The sequence below is a fragment of the Notamacropus eugenii genome, chromosome 1 (assembly GCF_028372415.1).
Source record: "Notamacropus eugenii isolate mMacEug1 chromosome 1, mMacEug1.pri_v2, whole genome shotgun sequence".
In the NCBI taxonomy this organism is placed as follows: domain Eukaryota; kingdom Metazoa; phylum Chordata; class Mammalia; order Diprotodontia; family Macropodidae; genus Notamacropus; species Notamacropus eugenii.
The window spans coordinates 400,054,015-400,069,470 of NC_092872.1; the positions used below are offsets into that span (position 1 = coordinate 400,054,015).

The 15,456-nt window shown below is 41.4% G+C and overlaps 1 protein-coding gene across 2 annotated transcripts in view; it reads right to left on the reverse strand.

Annotated features, from left to right (window-relative positions):
- Positions 1-15,456, reverse strand: part of SLIT3 (slit guidance ligand 3) — a 796,526-nt gene that overhangs the window by 177,453 nt on the left and 603,617 nt on the right. For both annotated transcript variants that reach the window (XM_072630930.1, XM_072630932.1), the window contains 2 exons: positions 7,980-8,051; positions 2,276-2,439 (listed from right to left, as the gene is read on the reverse strand). In XM_072630930.1, the coding sequence (XP_072487031.1) occupies positions 2,276-2,439; positions 7,980-8,051 (236 nt within the window). The remainder of the gene's footprint in view (positions 1-2,275; positions 2,440-7,979; positions 8,052-15,456) is intronic.

Consider the following 15,456-nt stretch of genomic DNA (forward strand, 5'->3'; position numbering starts at 1 on the left):
ACTTAAAAAGCAATTAGAAGATAGGTTTTGGTTTGGTTTTTGTCTGGACCCGTGATTTCATTGGTGAGGGATGCTTGTGTGGAAATTCTCTTCACGGATGCTAACTGACTCCTTCTCAGGAGAATATGGTACCTACTAAGCACTTAATAAATTCTTATTGATTAATTATCTATAACTGATAGTCTTAGAGAGTGGCCTGGAAGTACTGAGAGGCTAACTGCCTGGTCCATACCTATCTGTTTATCTATCTATCTATCTATCTATCTATCTATCTATCTATCTATCTATCTATCTATCTATCTATCTATCTACCTACCTACCTACCTACCTACCTACCTACCTGTGTGTCTGTCTGTCCATCCATCTATCTATCGCTAGAAAGGGTCAGAAGTTGGATTTGAACCCAGGACTTTTTGGTTCTAAGACTGGCCCCTCTATCCACTATGCCCCATTGTTTCTCAATTCCTAAGAAAAGTAGAATTAATTCTAAGCAATGCAATAGTCCATATGTTTCTTTGTATATTATGCATGGATCTACACTGAGCTTGCAAAGAACAGATAATATTCCTGCTTTAAAAAAGGCACTTTGTAAACCTCAAAGAACTACATAAATATGGCTGCAGCTATTATAATGACCATCACCATTGTTAATACTCCTCTCAGTGCTTAGAGCAAAAGCAGTGATGACCCATTATAATAGGGTAGTTTCTTGTTTAGGTGACAATTGATCCCATTCATGGATAAACTCTTTGGTTTTGCGTTTCCAACTCCCACCTGGCTTATTCATGTGGCTAACTCTGTTACTCTCTTTGCCCAGTCTTAGCACCAAGAAACTAGAGATTGTTAGAGAGAACTAAATACCAAAGTAGCTATTTCCATGGCTGGATTAACTGGAAAGTCCACATTATCTCACTATCAAATACTCTGGTTTTCAGAAGGGACCTGAAGGACCTTTCCCATTGGGAATAGAAGCTGCTTGTGTGGAAGTAGCAGATGTCAGCAATGAGTTAAAAAAAACAAACAAACAAACACGAGAATACTTTTTTTTAAAGCCACCTCCTTCTAGAAAGTCTTCTTCCTTTGCCCCAGAACCACCAATTGTTTCTATACATTCGAGCAATTTTCAATCATGGATCTAGATTGTGATTCATTACTTATATATACCAGGTAAATTTTGCATTTGTTTTATTTAATGTATTCATATAGAGCTGCTGGATTCATCTTGTCTACCCACAACAATAGAAATTCTTAGAAGATGGGAACAAATCTAATAAAATCTGTGAAACCCACTGTGCCGTGTTATATTCTGTCTTGGGGATGCTTCATAAATTCCTCCAATGCCCTAAGTGATCTGTGATCTCATTGAAACAGGCATACTCATTCCAGTGACACAGGGCACTAAACCACTGTTTAGAGACTGACTGTGCTGAATGATTCTTGCCCATATTCTTCTCCCAGTTTTCCACAGGGAACAATTCTAAAATTAGTAAGTAATGGGGCTTGATCGAAGGTCAGGGCAAATTCCTCAGTTTCCATTACCAAATAACGAGCTTCTTTCTTATCTCCCTCCCCCAAATGCACAACCTTTACATAACACAGTTCTCAAAATTTTTAATGGAACCTATGCAGCATTTTCTTTTCTTTAGACTGAACCTATAATTACACTAGCATAGGAAATTCCCAGTGGGGAAACTCCTTCTACCCATGCCCATTTGCAACTGTTGTTTATGGTTTTAGAGAGTTGTTTGGGACACAGAGATTGTGACCTGTCCAGCATCATGTAGTCAGTATGTGTCAGAACAGCAGCTAAGTGGTGCAGTGGATAGAGTTCTGGGCTTGGAGTCAGGAAGACCTAAGCTCAAATCTGTTGTCAGATGCTTCCCAGCTGTGTGACCCTGGGCAAGTCACTTAACCTCTGTTTTCCTCAAACGTAAAATGAGTATAACAGCACCTACCTTGTAGGGTTATTATGAGGATCAAATCAGATAGTATTTGTAAGAAGACCTTAGTACAACAGTGCCTGGAACATAAGTAAGCACTATATAGCTGGAGAAGGAAATGGCAAACCACTCCAAGAAAACCCCAAATGGGGCCACAAAGAGTAGGACACAATTGAAATGACTGAACAACAAAAATGTATGTTTGTTCCCTTTTCTTCCCTTCCCTTTCCCTAATTTTATAGAAGAACACAGGATTTCTCCATAGCACTATTATAATTTTCTCTGTGAAATCATGGGAGATGAGGAAAGGGGAAGAGAGAAGACGGTACCCTCACCTGTGCACACATATTCTTTCTTCTGAACATCAGCTACACTGAAGCCCCTCAGGTGCACAGGAGCCATGCAAAGGGTGAACTGGCCAATCGATCGCCTCTGCCGTAGCCAATCAGAAAGCCAGGCCAGGCTGCAGTCACAGTACAGGTGATTGGAGTGGAGTCGCCTGCAGAGAAGGCAAGTGAGAGAAACATGTGGTTGTAGCCAGGATGGAATAGGGGGAGGGGTCCCTCAAACTGTCCTCCTGGCCAAGTCTCCAGAACTAAGCTTTGGGTTGAATAGGGCGCATCTAAGGGAAATGCACAGAACCCACTGTCCTGACTCCAGGTGGTTAGGATCTCTGTGGCACCTTCTCCTATTACCATAATGTAGTTAATTTATGAGTTTGGAAAATCTGAAAAGCAGGGAGAAAACATTTCCCTCTCTGCTGCTAAATCATTATGCCCTTGGTATAGAAATGGAAAAAAGCTCTGGAGGACCAGATGCTGGGCTAAGACCTCTTCCATTCTTCTCCCACCTTTTTTTCCCCTTAAATGCCTCAAAGCATCTGAATTTGGCACAGATTGCTTGGCATTCTTGGGATCACAACACAACTTTCTCATCACAGAACTTGGCTCTATAAGACAAGAAAAGGGCAATAAAGGAATATTTTTTTCATTGAAGTATCCCTTCTTCATCCTTGCATTTTTAAAAGGTATTATCAAAATGAGATTCTAATTTATATAGAGGTTCCTATTACACCCCCTCCTAACCCCACACACACTTCCTCCTTCTCAAGTTCAAAGACACCTGGAGTTTTTCCTTTATTGCTTGTCTTAAGACTTCTCTCCTGGAACCTACAACCTTTCTCATTCACCCATCTAGTTCCTGGGATTTAGGATTATTTTGCTGTGTCTGTGGGATGGGAGTGGGGAGGGGTGAATGTCACCCCTTCCCAACGAGGGAGAAAGGAGGAAGGGTGATATGTGTCAGGCTTAAAGTAAGGCCACATTTGGCCGAGTGACATATCTCCACTAATTAGAGGCAAAGCACAAGACATCTGTAGAAGTTTCTAAAGTTTCCACCATAGGATCTTTCTTTCACTGGAGTGAGAAGGAACTGAGGAGAAATCTCAGATTTCTAACGGGTCATTCCAAATGTCTCTGGGTCACTAAAAGCAGCATTCTAATGGTGACAGGTGAGTTTTGTTCATGTCAGCTAATCAAAATCACAGGCTCTCGATCCAAGTTTCCAATGTCTAACCCTGGAAATGTTAATCAATTAAAGGTATCTCAAGACTTTTAATTAACCCACCACGAGCCAAGACTGTTAAGCAAAGCTAAAGCCGTTGCCTGAAGGACTCCAGACGACCCTGTCTGAAACAGGGTGGGCTCAAGGGCTCTCCAACATACTTCACTGCCATCAAGTTCAACAACATTGCCTGAGTGCCATCAGCTTTCACTAATGTGCCAGCAGAGACATACGTGCAAGCTGTAATGATGTATACACATATACACACACAGAGTGCTTGTCAATTCCAATTCTAGGGAGAACCCTCTCTATCCAAGCTCACAGTTCATGCAGAAACCACCTAGGCCCTCCCCAGCAGAGCCAAATTCTTAGCCTACTGCTCCAGACTAGGCTGGGGAAGAGTGCTGTCTGTGGGTTTTGGAGCTGGCTGTCAATGCCTGTGGCTTTTCATTTTGCCACACTAACATACTTAGAATAACATTATGCGTATTATAATTATCCGTGTATGTCTTATTCTCCCTGCTGTCTTGTAAATTCCATGAGGGTGAGAATAGTTTCTTATCTAATTTTTATATCTTTCCCCACCCCTTGCACCAACCACAGTGCTCTGGATATAATAGGCACTTAATAACTGCCTGTTAAATTTTATTTGAGAGCTTGGTGTATGAAGGGAAAGGATGGCTTTAGTGATATGATGGCAGAGTTGAAGTTGGTACTCACGTGCCTCTCACAAGTGTATATATCCAGCCCCAGTCTCTCTCCTGAACTTAGTGCTATCATCACCAACTGCTTTAACAGGCATTTCAAACTAGACATCCCAGAAACGTCCCAAATTTAACATGTCCAAAACAGAATTCATTATCTTTCTTCTCAAACTCACTCAATTTCCCTATTTCTGTCAGGGGAAACATCATCTTCCCAGTCTCCCAGGATCACATCATCATCTCCTCTTTCTCAAATTGTCCCTACCCACCCTCTGAGAGCAGGCACTGTTTCATTTTTGGCTTTGTTCTTAGTGCCTAAAGATAGTGTCTGGCACAGAGAAGGAGCCTAATAAATGCCTGTTAAAATGAGGTATTATTTATAAATGCTTCTTTCTTCCCTCCCCTTTCCCCTTATTGACTGATTCTGAAATTAGCATTCTTGATGGGATAGGGGGAGGAACAAGATACTTTTCATTAATTGAGCGCCCTCCCGTCAATAGTGAAACAAGAATAACTTCCTTTTCCCTTCTCTTCCTATGGGGAGTCTAATTAGAAAGGCTCTTTGCACAAGCTCAAATTTTTTAGCCCCAAACCTACTGATAACTGCTCTGCTGACATGGGATGCTCTGCTGGAACCATCAGGAGGGATGGAAAACAATCAGAGTGAAACCTTGCTCAAAAATAAGTCATGAGGGACAATGAAGTAGTACTGGACAGGCTTCAGCTAGACTTTGGGACAGAGGCTTTCCTTTGTGCTTTAGGGACCCCAAAGACATGTCCATCAGAGTTTCATTTGGATTTGTAAAGGTGATCACCTCCTGCAGCCGTCACTCACGATGGAGGTGCCACAGGAGATTCACCATTTAAGAAACGAACACTGAATCACATGATAAACATAAATAAAGTCATTTGAGAAAGAAACAACAACAAAAAATGGAGAGAGAGGGATCAATGCAAGCTAAAGAAGGTTTATCTAGATTCTTACTGAGCTGATTAATTTGGAGAATGGAAAAGAAAGAAAGTGTCTTCAGTTCTACAACTGTACAACTGTCTTCATTTCCCCCCCCCACCCAAACTGCTTTGGAAGATCCCAGTCCCACTGAGCATTTCCTTTCAGTCGTTACATATTTATTTATCACCACCAGCCTGTTCCTATGAACCCTCCTCTATGACCTACCTTTTTAGAGGTTTGTAAAACTTTCTTTTTTTAATAAAAATTTAATTACCACTCCCCCCCTCCTTCTTTTTAAACAAAAAAATAACGTCACTTTCCAATTCAATACAACCCGGTTTTATAATAAATAAAAACAGGCATACAAAATCAAATCAACATATTGGCCAGTTTTGAAAAGGTATGCTTCATTCCATATCTACTGTCCACCACTCTTTATCAAAAGGTACCATTTTGATACTTTCAAAGGGGATCCCGAGATAGGGCCCTCAAAATGACATTAAGATCCAGCAATGAAGGTTCTGGCTAAAGAACTGGGGTGGTGGGTGGGGTTAATTTCTTCCTCTAAGAACTTTACCTGTCAGAGCTAATGGATCAGCCTGACCTGACTGAGTATTCCAAGCTGCCCTGAGTGATCTGGTTTGGAAGCTGGAATAGGAGGCATCAGAAAAAAAAAAAAGCTTTAATATTGAAGTTAAATGATCATGAAACCTGACCCTAGATGTTGCCAGGAATGTTTCTAATAATCCTGAGCTAAGGTTCAGTGTGTGTGTGTGTGTGTGTGTGTGTGTGTGTGTGTGTGTGTGTGTGTGTGTGTGTGTGTGCGCATGTGTGTGTGTGCGCACGCATGTGTGTGTGTGTGCATGTGTGTAGAATTATTTTAATGGCTTTAAATAATTTCTGGGAAAAGTAATGACAGCGGTGATGATAGGGGTAGATGGATTGGCTCCTAAAGATCTGGCATTGAGGAAAGAGTCAGACTGAAAAGAGCTGGGTCTCCCATTCTTTGGCTCTGTTTATTAGGCATGTGCTATGCTTTTGATGGTCCTTCTGCTACTGATGAAACAGATGGATGGTAAGAAGAAGTAAACCATTTCCATCCAGCCCCAGACTTCTCCCCTCACACGGCCCTAATCCTTGCTGTTTTTCTTTATTCATACCCTGAATGGTGGAGGTGGCTGACTAGTGAGTATTGCTGTACGACCATTAGCGCACTGCCACGGTGTACTCAGTACTGATGAAACTACCTTTAGAGAACATAAGGTGAATGAATACAAATGCCAATTTATAAAGGTACCTTTTAGCCACAGATTCAAAATTAAATTTCCAGCAAATCCTTTTAGAGAGGGGTCAGTGTTCATTTTCTATAAAGTGTGGTTCTCTGAATTCAATATAAAAGCTTCCCTTTATAAATCCTATTTATGACTTCCTTCCCTTCTCCTCCTCACTCCCCTCCTTCTGCCCCATCTCTCCCCCCCTTAATTACAGAGAAAGGGGAGGGGGATTAGTCAGTGTATGCCTCCAGGGAGCAATATACAAAGCCATCTCTGAAATTAAACTAAAGAAAAAAATGACCACAGATAGGCAGCTCAAGGAACGGGTGAGATTGATTGATTGATCTGAAATCACCAGACGAGTGTTCTGGAATATCAGGGGGGATGGCAGCAGCCACAAACACCAAGGTCTCCTCAAAACAATGTACCAAACAACTCAGGGCCACTCTCCACCCCCTAAGAAAGCAGCCCTGGCTTCTGCTCCTTAACGGACAACAAAAGAGAGGAAGTATAAATCACTGATTATCAGCCCACAGGAATCAGCCTGCCAATTTCTGCAGGTGAGAGTCATTTTTCTTCCATTCAATTCGCTTGTCTGGGGAGATATACACTCCATCCTGCAGCAGCTCACTGCTTCCTTCTCCAAGACACAGACTGCCTTCTTCATTCACTATTTTTAGGATTTGTTAAAGCCCTTGGAGTCGTCCCAATGAGCTTCTCCTCAAACCTTCATCTCTTGCATCCTCCACACATTTAAAGGAGGAAGGAAAAGAATATACATGCAGGAATTCATGTTTTATTTTGCCAATTCCACTGTTACATGAGTGGCTGTGGGAATAGTTCGGGAAGCTAATCTGGGAATGGGGCCAATCTTTAAAATCATTGACGTGCAGAATGGAATCTCATCTCTCTGACTTGCTGCTCTTCTTAGGAGGCAGGGGGATGGATGACTTGGCTTCATTGAGGTTCCTGAGAGTTCTCAAATCTCCATGAACCCATATTCACTTTAGCTCAGCTTGATTCACCAAGCAATTATAAAGTGCCTACTATGTGCCAGAGGCTAGAAATACAAAGAAATGAAACCATCCTCTGGCCTCAAGAGACTTACATTCCCCTTGAAACAACAATCTGGCTGTTTCATGCTTTTGCTCAGATTTCTGGGTGAAAGGTTCAATATCCTACCATACTTTAGCCTTGCGTGTGTTTGGCTAAAGCCCACTGCCACATAGCTCAATTCTATCTGCTACCAAGATCCCAGAGAAGTTCCACTTCTGCAAACCAACATGGTCAGCCTTCTAAAAGAGCCTTAAAACCTAGAGGTGTTGGGGAAAATTTCCTATTTTATAAGGGGTTCATTGCTCCCATGTTTGGTACAGAGACTTATGTTCCAAGGACAAAGCCTGGATGTATTCAGAGCATTTAAAGGAAGGACACAACAATAAAAAGTTGCCAGGTGATACCATCAGAGGTTCTTGGAGGGTCAGGAGGGGAAGCATGCGATGGGCATGAAGCAGAGATGGGGAACAAGCAGGAGGGAAATACTTACAAAGTGCGAATCTTCGGCATGTGGTTGAAGCTGGTGACCGGGATGCGGCTAATGTTGTTGTTGTTGAGGGTACTGTTGAGATAGAAGAGGAGGAAAAATATCACTAGGTGATCAATGGATCTGTGTTGGCGTGTTGTTTACATGAGGCAACATCAGGACAGGGGAAAATTACAAGAGCACCCATAAATCAGCAGCCTGTGATTATAAAGGGTGGGGGAGTCGCACTCACTGGAGGGGGCCAAACAGCGCTTATTGGTGACAGCAGAACTAGGAATGGCGAGTCCAACTCTAACACAGCCAATGCAGTATGAGTTGCCACTCAACCAAAAATGCTGAAGAGTGCTCATCAAATCCTTCACTTCCCCAGGTAGACAAACCCTACTTTCCTCTCCGCACCTCTGGATTCCATCTGAATGCTAGAGCACTCTGTTGGTCTCTTTCTCTCTAATTTTATAATGAATCACTGATCTAACTGATGTCACCTCTACCAAGCAGCATTCCTTGATTTCCCTGATTGTTAACAACTTTCTCCTTGGATGTCAAGAAACACTTGATAACCCAGTGCCTAAAGGACAACAGCAAACTTAAAAAAATAATTAAAGACTGGATCTCCCTCCCTCTCATGCCCAGGCTGGAAATGCCACATCCACTGACAAGCCTCACTCCACTGTTGATGTTCACAGAAGCTTTGACCCCCTCTGGTTTTCTGACCTGGGCTGATTGCCTGGTGCCCCTCAGGGGGATGAGGGGGAGGAGGGGTGCCCTCAGCCCCAGTTGTGATGCAGTGATCACAGGTGTTTGTCACCAGGAACAATAATAATTTTTTAACAATCTTTTTTTTTAACAGCTATGAACATTTAAAAGAGTTTGTAACCACCATGTAATCAGTATGGGGTTATGAGCATAGCTATCTAGAACACATAGCATTATAGGATGAATGTACTAGAGATTACAGGATTAGAAATTTAGAGTTGGAAGGGATCTTAGAGGTCAATGAGTCCAATTTCTTCATTTTATAGATTAGGGAATTGAGACTGAGGGAATTTAAGTGATTTCCCCATACAGGTGACAGGTGTCTGAGGCAGAATTTGAACTCAGGTCTTAGCTCAACAGAGAAGTATCCATCCTTCTCTATCCTGACCCCAGATGGATGGACCCCTTAGGACAAGCCCTCAGATTCCCACAGGTAAACTGTAATCCCCACTCCCATTCCCTAAATGGGGAGATCCCAGGCAGTTTGCTCTGAGTCAAGGGAGATGATAAATATTTCCATTTATAAACAAACTGGCTGTGAGTTGTCTAGGGCAGGCGCCCTCATTTGTATTGTTTCTAATTACATCAATGACTTCTTGGCAGATTAGAAACTGTAAAGTTCATCAAAGATTCCATGGGAAATGGAAATTAATAAAAGAGACAAAAGCAAAAACCCTCTGAGGGGGCAGGGTCAAGTGAGGGAGAATTGGGTTGTTTGGATATGAGATCGAGGAATCCATTTCTGCTGCACTCATCTGGGGAGATGACCGCTCTGAGACCAACAACAGACCCCTACCCCTCCTGCCCAGTCCTTTGGCTTTTTAAGCCACAAGATGCAGAGGAATTTGAAAAATAAGGATGTGGATGAGGAATTTGAAAAATAAGGATGTGGATGCAGCTTTTTGGCAGAATTTCCTCTGTTTACCCTCAGCCTTGTGACCTTGGGGGCAAGTGACAACTTTGGGTATCAGTTTCCTAAACTGTAAAAAAAAATCCAAACCAGTGGAGGGAGTTGGATTGGAAGATCTACAAGGTACTTTCCAACTTTAAAATTCTGCCATTCTCTACTACTCCATTACTGATTACTCCACAGTTTACTAGGGACTCCATTATCCTTTTTTTTACCTTGCTCCTCCTTACATTGTCACCTCGCTGCATGCCCCCTACCTTTCCAGAAGTAGAGAAGGTTTCCCTCACTTCAGCAAAGGAGGGTAACTTTTGCTTTCTACCCTCGGAGAACTCACCTTCTGACACACCAAGCTTGGTCACATTTCAAAGCCCATCATTCATGCCCCCATTTCCAGGGCTAAGTACAACTCTTGGCTTGAGTTTGCTGGTGGCACTAGCTGACTGTCGGCTGAAGCCTCTGAGGCAGAATGCTTGGGACATCCCTCTTCCTTTATCTTCAGACCTAGGGACAGTTTTGCTTAAGGGTTATGGGAACAGGGAAAAACCCTTCTTTTCTGCATGCTGGGAGGGAAATGTTACAATGGTATGGTATGAATGCCAAAAGACTGTCAAACAGCCTGGTATTCTACATTTGGAAGGTTTCTATCCTTACCCAGACTGTTCGTTCCCCATCCCACTGAAATATAAGCAGAGACATTTCTGCAACCAATTTAATCTGTAATCTTCAGATGGGCTTATATTCCCCCTCCCACATCCAAGCCAAAGCAGGTTTCCAAACAAAATACTTTCTTGTTATTACTGGACTCCTCCCACCTGAGCTATCCTCAGACAGGAATCTGGTTGGCTTTAAGGAATGACAGAAGTGGCAGTTTTGTAAAGTGGGATAGGCTGAGTCCCATGGGTTGGTGAGAGAGGTGGGTCCTGTATATACTGGACATTCAGCAGAACAAGATTTAAGGCAGAACATTAAGAACAAGGATCCCTCCCCTAACTTGTCTTTTCTAATTCTTCATTTGGTTAACCTATGTATCTTACCTCACTCATTCCTGTCACTTCTCATGCCTTTTCAATAAGTGGTTTATAAACACTAAGCCACATTAGTCTAATTTTGTAACCCTAGTATAGGGGGATTGATCAAAGGATCTCCCTAATTTCACAGATTAAGTCCCTTAACTCTGTGATTTTGAGTTACTGGATCAATTTAATTAATTAACCCAGAAGTCAGACTTTTGTGTAGGGAGCTGATCAAAGCAGTTTCCAGATTGCCCCCCCACCACTTACATGTTTGACCTTGCGTAGTGTTTCTTTTTTTGCCTTGTATATGGAGATACTGGGTGCACAGGCTTTCTCAAACCACTGGAGTGATAAAGGAGGTCCCCTGGCTTGCTCACAGTAACCTGACCTATCTCCATTAGACTTTTCTTGTGGGGTCAAGTCAAAACTGTCTTGTATGCATCAAAACCTGGTTCTTCTTAAGGCCAGGGTTACAAATACAATCCTTTCAGTCACTAAGCAATAGCTAATGAAAGTTTTTACAAAGTTTGAAAATCAACAAAACATCAACATATTAAAAACAAAGTGTTTTGTAAATTTGTAACATTTATATTTTTTAACTTTTTAAAATAGTATCTTATTTTTCCCCAATTATACACAAAGACAATTGTTAGCATCCATTTTTACAAGATTTTGAGTTCCAAAATTTTCTCCACCCTCTACTCCTAAAATGGCAAGCCATTTGACATAGGTTACATATGTAGTATTTTTATTTCTGAAATTACTCAAGCTTAAAACTGAACTAAGACTTCTGCGATACCTATACATATATGTATTTGTATTTATTCATTTTACAATTATATTGTGTGTATATTTGCACATATTTGTCTCTTCTATTATAATGTAATAATTATTTTATTCTCTGTACTTTTTTCTCCATTGCCTAGTACAGTAGTACCTGATATATGGAAGACACTTAATACATGCCTCTTTATTGACTCATGTGAATGTTGACTTTGCCACTTAGTAAAAGGCTGCTTAATCTTTCTGGGCTCAGTTTCTTCATCCGTAAAATGAAGAGGCTGGACTAGACTTCTAACAATCTTTCCAGGTCTCCCCCATCAGTTTGGGAATTCCCCAAAGACAGATGACCATGTTTTTAATTTTCTCCTTTTTCACACAGAGTCCTTACCGAAGTACATCCACAATCAGTGACACTGGTGGTGTCTCACAGAGTGCCTCGCCTAATAAGTGTTTGTTGTGCTGAACCACATTGACTGACTGCCAGAAGCTCACTAGAATAGTTTCTTTACCTCATAAATGCAAAGACTTACAGACGTTTTAAATAATAGAGACCTTCTCCTCCCACCCTTCACCCCCCACCTCTGGTCTTTCCTCCTTCCATTTGCAGTGACAGCATTTACCAAACAACTCCGGGAGATCTCCAGCAAATGGCCAGGCCTTAATTTGGCTGCATGTATGGTACAATTAAGCACCAGGCTTCAACTGTAACTACTGCAGACAGCAACACTGCACAGATGACTTATTAATGTATTATTATACTGATATTTAAATGTGAGCCATAATGAGAGCTATAAAACATTTACGATAATAGCAATCATTCCAGAACCAAAATGGCTAAACACTGTATTCAGACTGTGATGATCTGGCACCTGGGCATGCTCAACTCAGAACCACCAGCATTTTGTGGTGGGGGCCTATACGGCGGAGCTACAGTTACTTGACACCCTTCTCGAGTGCTAATTGCCTAGCAGCTTCTACCTGAAGAGGAAGCCCACTTTTGCTCCTTATGCATTGTGGCACAATGAAAACACCCGTATTTGGATTATTTGGATAAATCACATAGAGAGTGGTTGAAGGAACTGGGAATATTTAGTGGGGGAGAAGAAAATAGGGGAGGGTGAGGGGCTGAATGTGCATGATAGGGGTCTTCAATTATTTGAATGCCAATCATAGAGAAGAGGGATTTTATTGGTTCTGCTTGGTCCCTACAGGGCAGGAGCAATGAGTGGAAGTGGCCAAAAGGCAGATCTAGAATTTCATCGATATTGGGGGGAATTCCCATATAGAAATTTCCTTCACTAATGTAGGATAACCTAATGAATTGCTTGAGGAACTGAGAAGTTAAGGGACTTGTCCTTGGTCACACAGCTGTCATGAGGTGAGATTTGAACTCAGGTCTTCACTATACTAAGGCTGTCCCTGAATCTACTGTGACCACCAGCAGTCCAGCAAAAGCAAAGAAGCCGAGATGAGAATGACCTGAAAGTAGACTGGGGCAGCTTGGTGGTGTCATAGTGCAAGGAGTGAAGGCCCTGGAGTCAGGAAGACTCATCTTCCTGAGTTCCAATCTGGCCTCAGGCACTTGCTAGCTGTGTGATGCTGGGCAAATCACTTAACCCTGTTTGCCTCAGTTTCCTCATCTGTAAAATGAGCTGGAAAAGGAAATGGCAAACCACTCCAGCATCTTTGCCAAGAAAATCCAGTCATGTAGAGTTGGACTAGACTGTCAGGATTGAACAAGTGTACTACCTTGGGAGGGAAGGAGCTCCCCCTCACTGATGTTGTTGAGGGAATTTTTCAATATGTTGTATTTGGGTGTATTAACAGCTGTTCTACAGAACTCTGAGATTCCTTCCAAATCTTAGTGTCTATGGTTTTATGGATAAATAAGAGACATAGCACACCTTCTATTACTCTCTCCCACTGGTCCCTACAGCAAGCCTCCTCTTCAGTAACCCAGATGAGTTGCAGCCTTCACAATGCCTGCTGCTTACACAGTTGGACAGATTAGTGTGGAATGGCTCTGCACGCCGGCTCTTAAGAGTCTACGCTACATGTGCTGGTAATGTTTAACAACTGGCTCGGTGGTTGGGTGAGTGGGTGGGAATGGGGAATACCCATGGCATACCACGTAATCTGCCTTGTTAACATTTTCTCCATTACTTTTTTAAGTTTAGATGATGAACAGAACAGTAAGTCAAGCTCTAATTTGTAGAACTTGCTAATTTCTGAGGTGTAAGTACTCACGCTGAAGAGTTAACAGTTAGCTTTCCTGGAAACGTAGGTAGGAGACGAGTCATGAGGGTCTTCCAATAGTAGAGGGAGAAATTTAAATTTGTTCCTAGAGGGAATGATAAACTACTGAAGATTTGAGCAGAGGAATGGCATGATTAGACCTGTTTTTAAAGCTTATTTTGGCAGAGGTTATAACATTGGTAGTATCTGTGTGGCTACATGATAAGTCTCAATTTCCTCACCTGTAAATGGAGGTAATAGTCTGATGACCTACTTCACAGGGCTATTTTGAGGGAGACATTGTAAAACTTAAAACACTGTGGAATCATGAACTGTTATTATTATTATTAATTGTGACTATTATTATAAAGGTTTATTGACATTCTGGCTGCAACATTTATTGTTTTGGACAATTATCTTATTTGCATTGATACCTTTTGTTTTTGCATCCTATCAGCCTCTGAATACGTCCCTCCTTTACCAAGGAAGCCATTTCCATTTGACTGTTGAGAAAAATAAAGCTAAGAGAATTAGGGTGACATAGCTAGGAAGGGTTTGAGGTAAGATTTGAGCTTGGATTTTCCTGCCTCCAAATTCAGCTCCTCATCAGACTACTCCAGAAATTGTTTTGGACAGTACATGGGATACCCCTCATCAACAGTCCCTCATTGAAAGGAGGGATGTGCTTTTTCTCAACTCTTCTCCAAGGTTGATCATAATGTATTTATTTTTTGTTCTGTTTCTCTAAATGTTATCCTAAAGCTGTGAAAGAGTTAACTTCTCCCTGGCACACAATTAACTAATAGAGTAACTTGGGGCACTAGAAAATATTCGACTCATTAACAATAATTGAGGACAATCAAAGATACTACAGTAGAGAGGGAAAATTATTGGCTTGGGAATTAAGAGTCACTGGTTATAGTCTCGGCTTTGCCACTAATTAATATTGTGGTTTTGGGCATGTCACTTCATCTCATCAATTCAATTAAACAAGCATTAAGCACCTACTGTGTGCTGAGGATTATGCCAGTCATTGAGGGAACAGCTGCTTTTCTTATTGCCTAATTATAAGTCAAGGAAGGATTGACTAGATACTGTCTCTAGCTTTAAAATTCTCTAGTTCTGTGCTATCTTCTTGAAATACATACACATATACCTCATATGTGTGTATATACATATATTTATATATGTGTGTATATCAATATATGATGTATTTGTCGTTGAGTCATTTCAGTTACCTCTGACTCTTTGTGACCCCATCTGGAATTCTCTTGGTAAAGATACTGGGATGGTTTGCCATTTCCTTCTCCAGCTCATCTGACAGATGAGGAAATTGAGGTAACCAGGATTAAAGGACTTGCCCAGGGTCACACATATATTTTAAATGTCTAAGGCAGATTTGAACTCTTCCGACTCCAGGCCTGGTGTTCTGTGCACTATGGCATCACCTAGTAATCCTATATATGTATGTAGATATATGTGTGTATAGGAACGTATATATGTACAGAGTTCCCTCTTCCCTTTGAAAATCTTAGAAAAAACATCAGCTCAGAATGAAAGGAGCAGGGATAATTGTCCCTGCTTTATGGAGGGAGCTACAGACGCCTAGAGAGAAGAAGTGACTTTCACAAAGATATATGAAACAAGCTACAGTGACAGGTACAAGATGCAATTATTTTATATCATTTATATATTATAACAATAATGTTATTATACATCATCTTACAGTATAAATATATAATGTACTTATTACAATATTAATACATTATACATTCTTATTTAT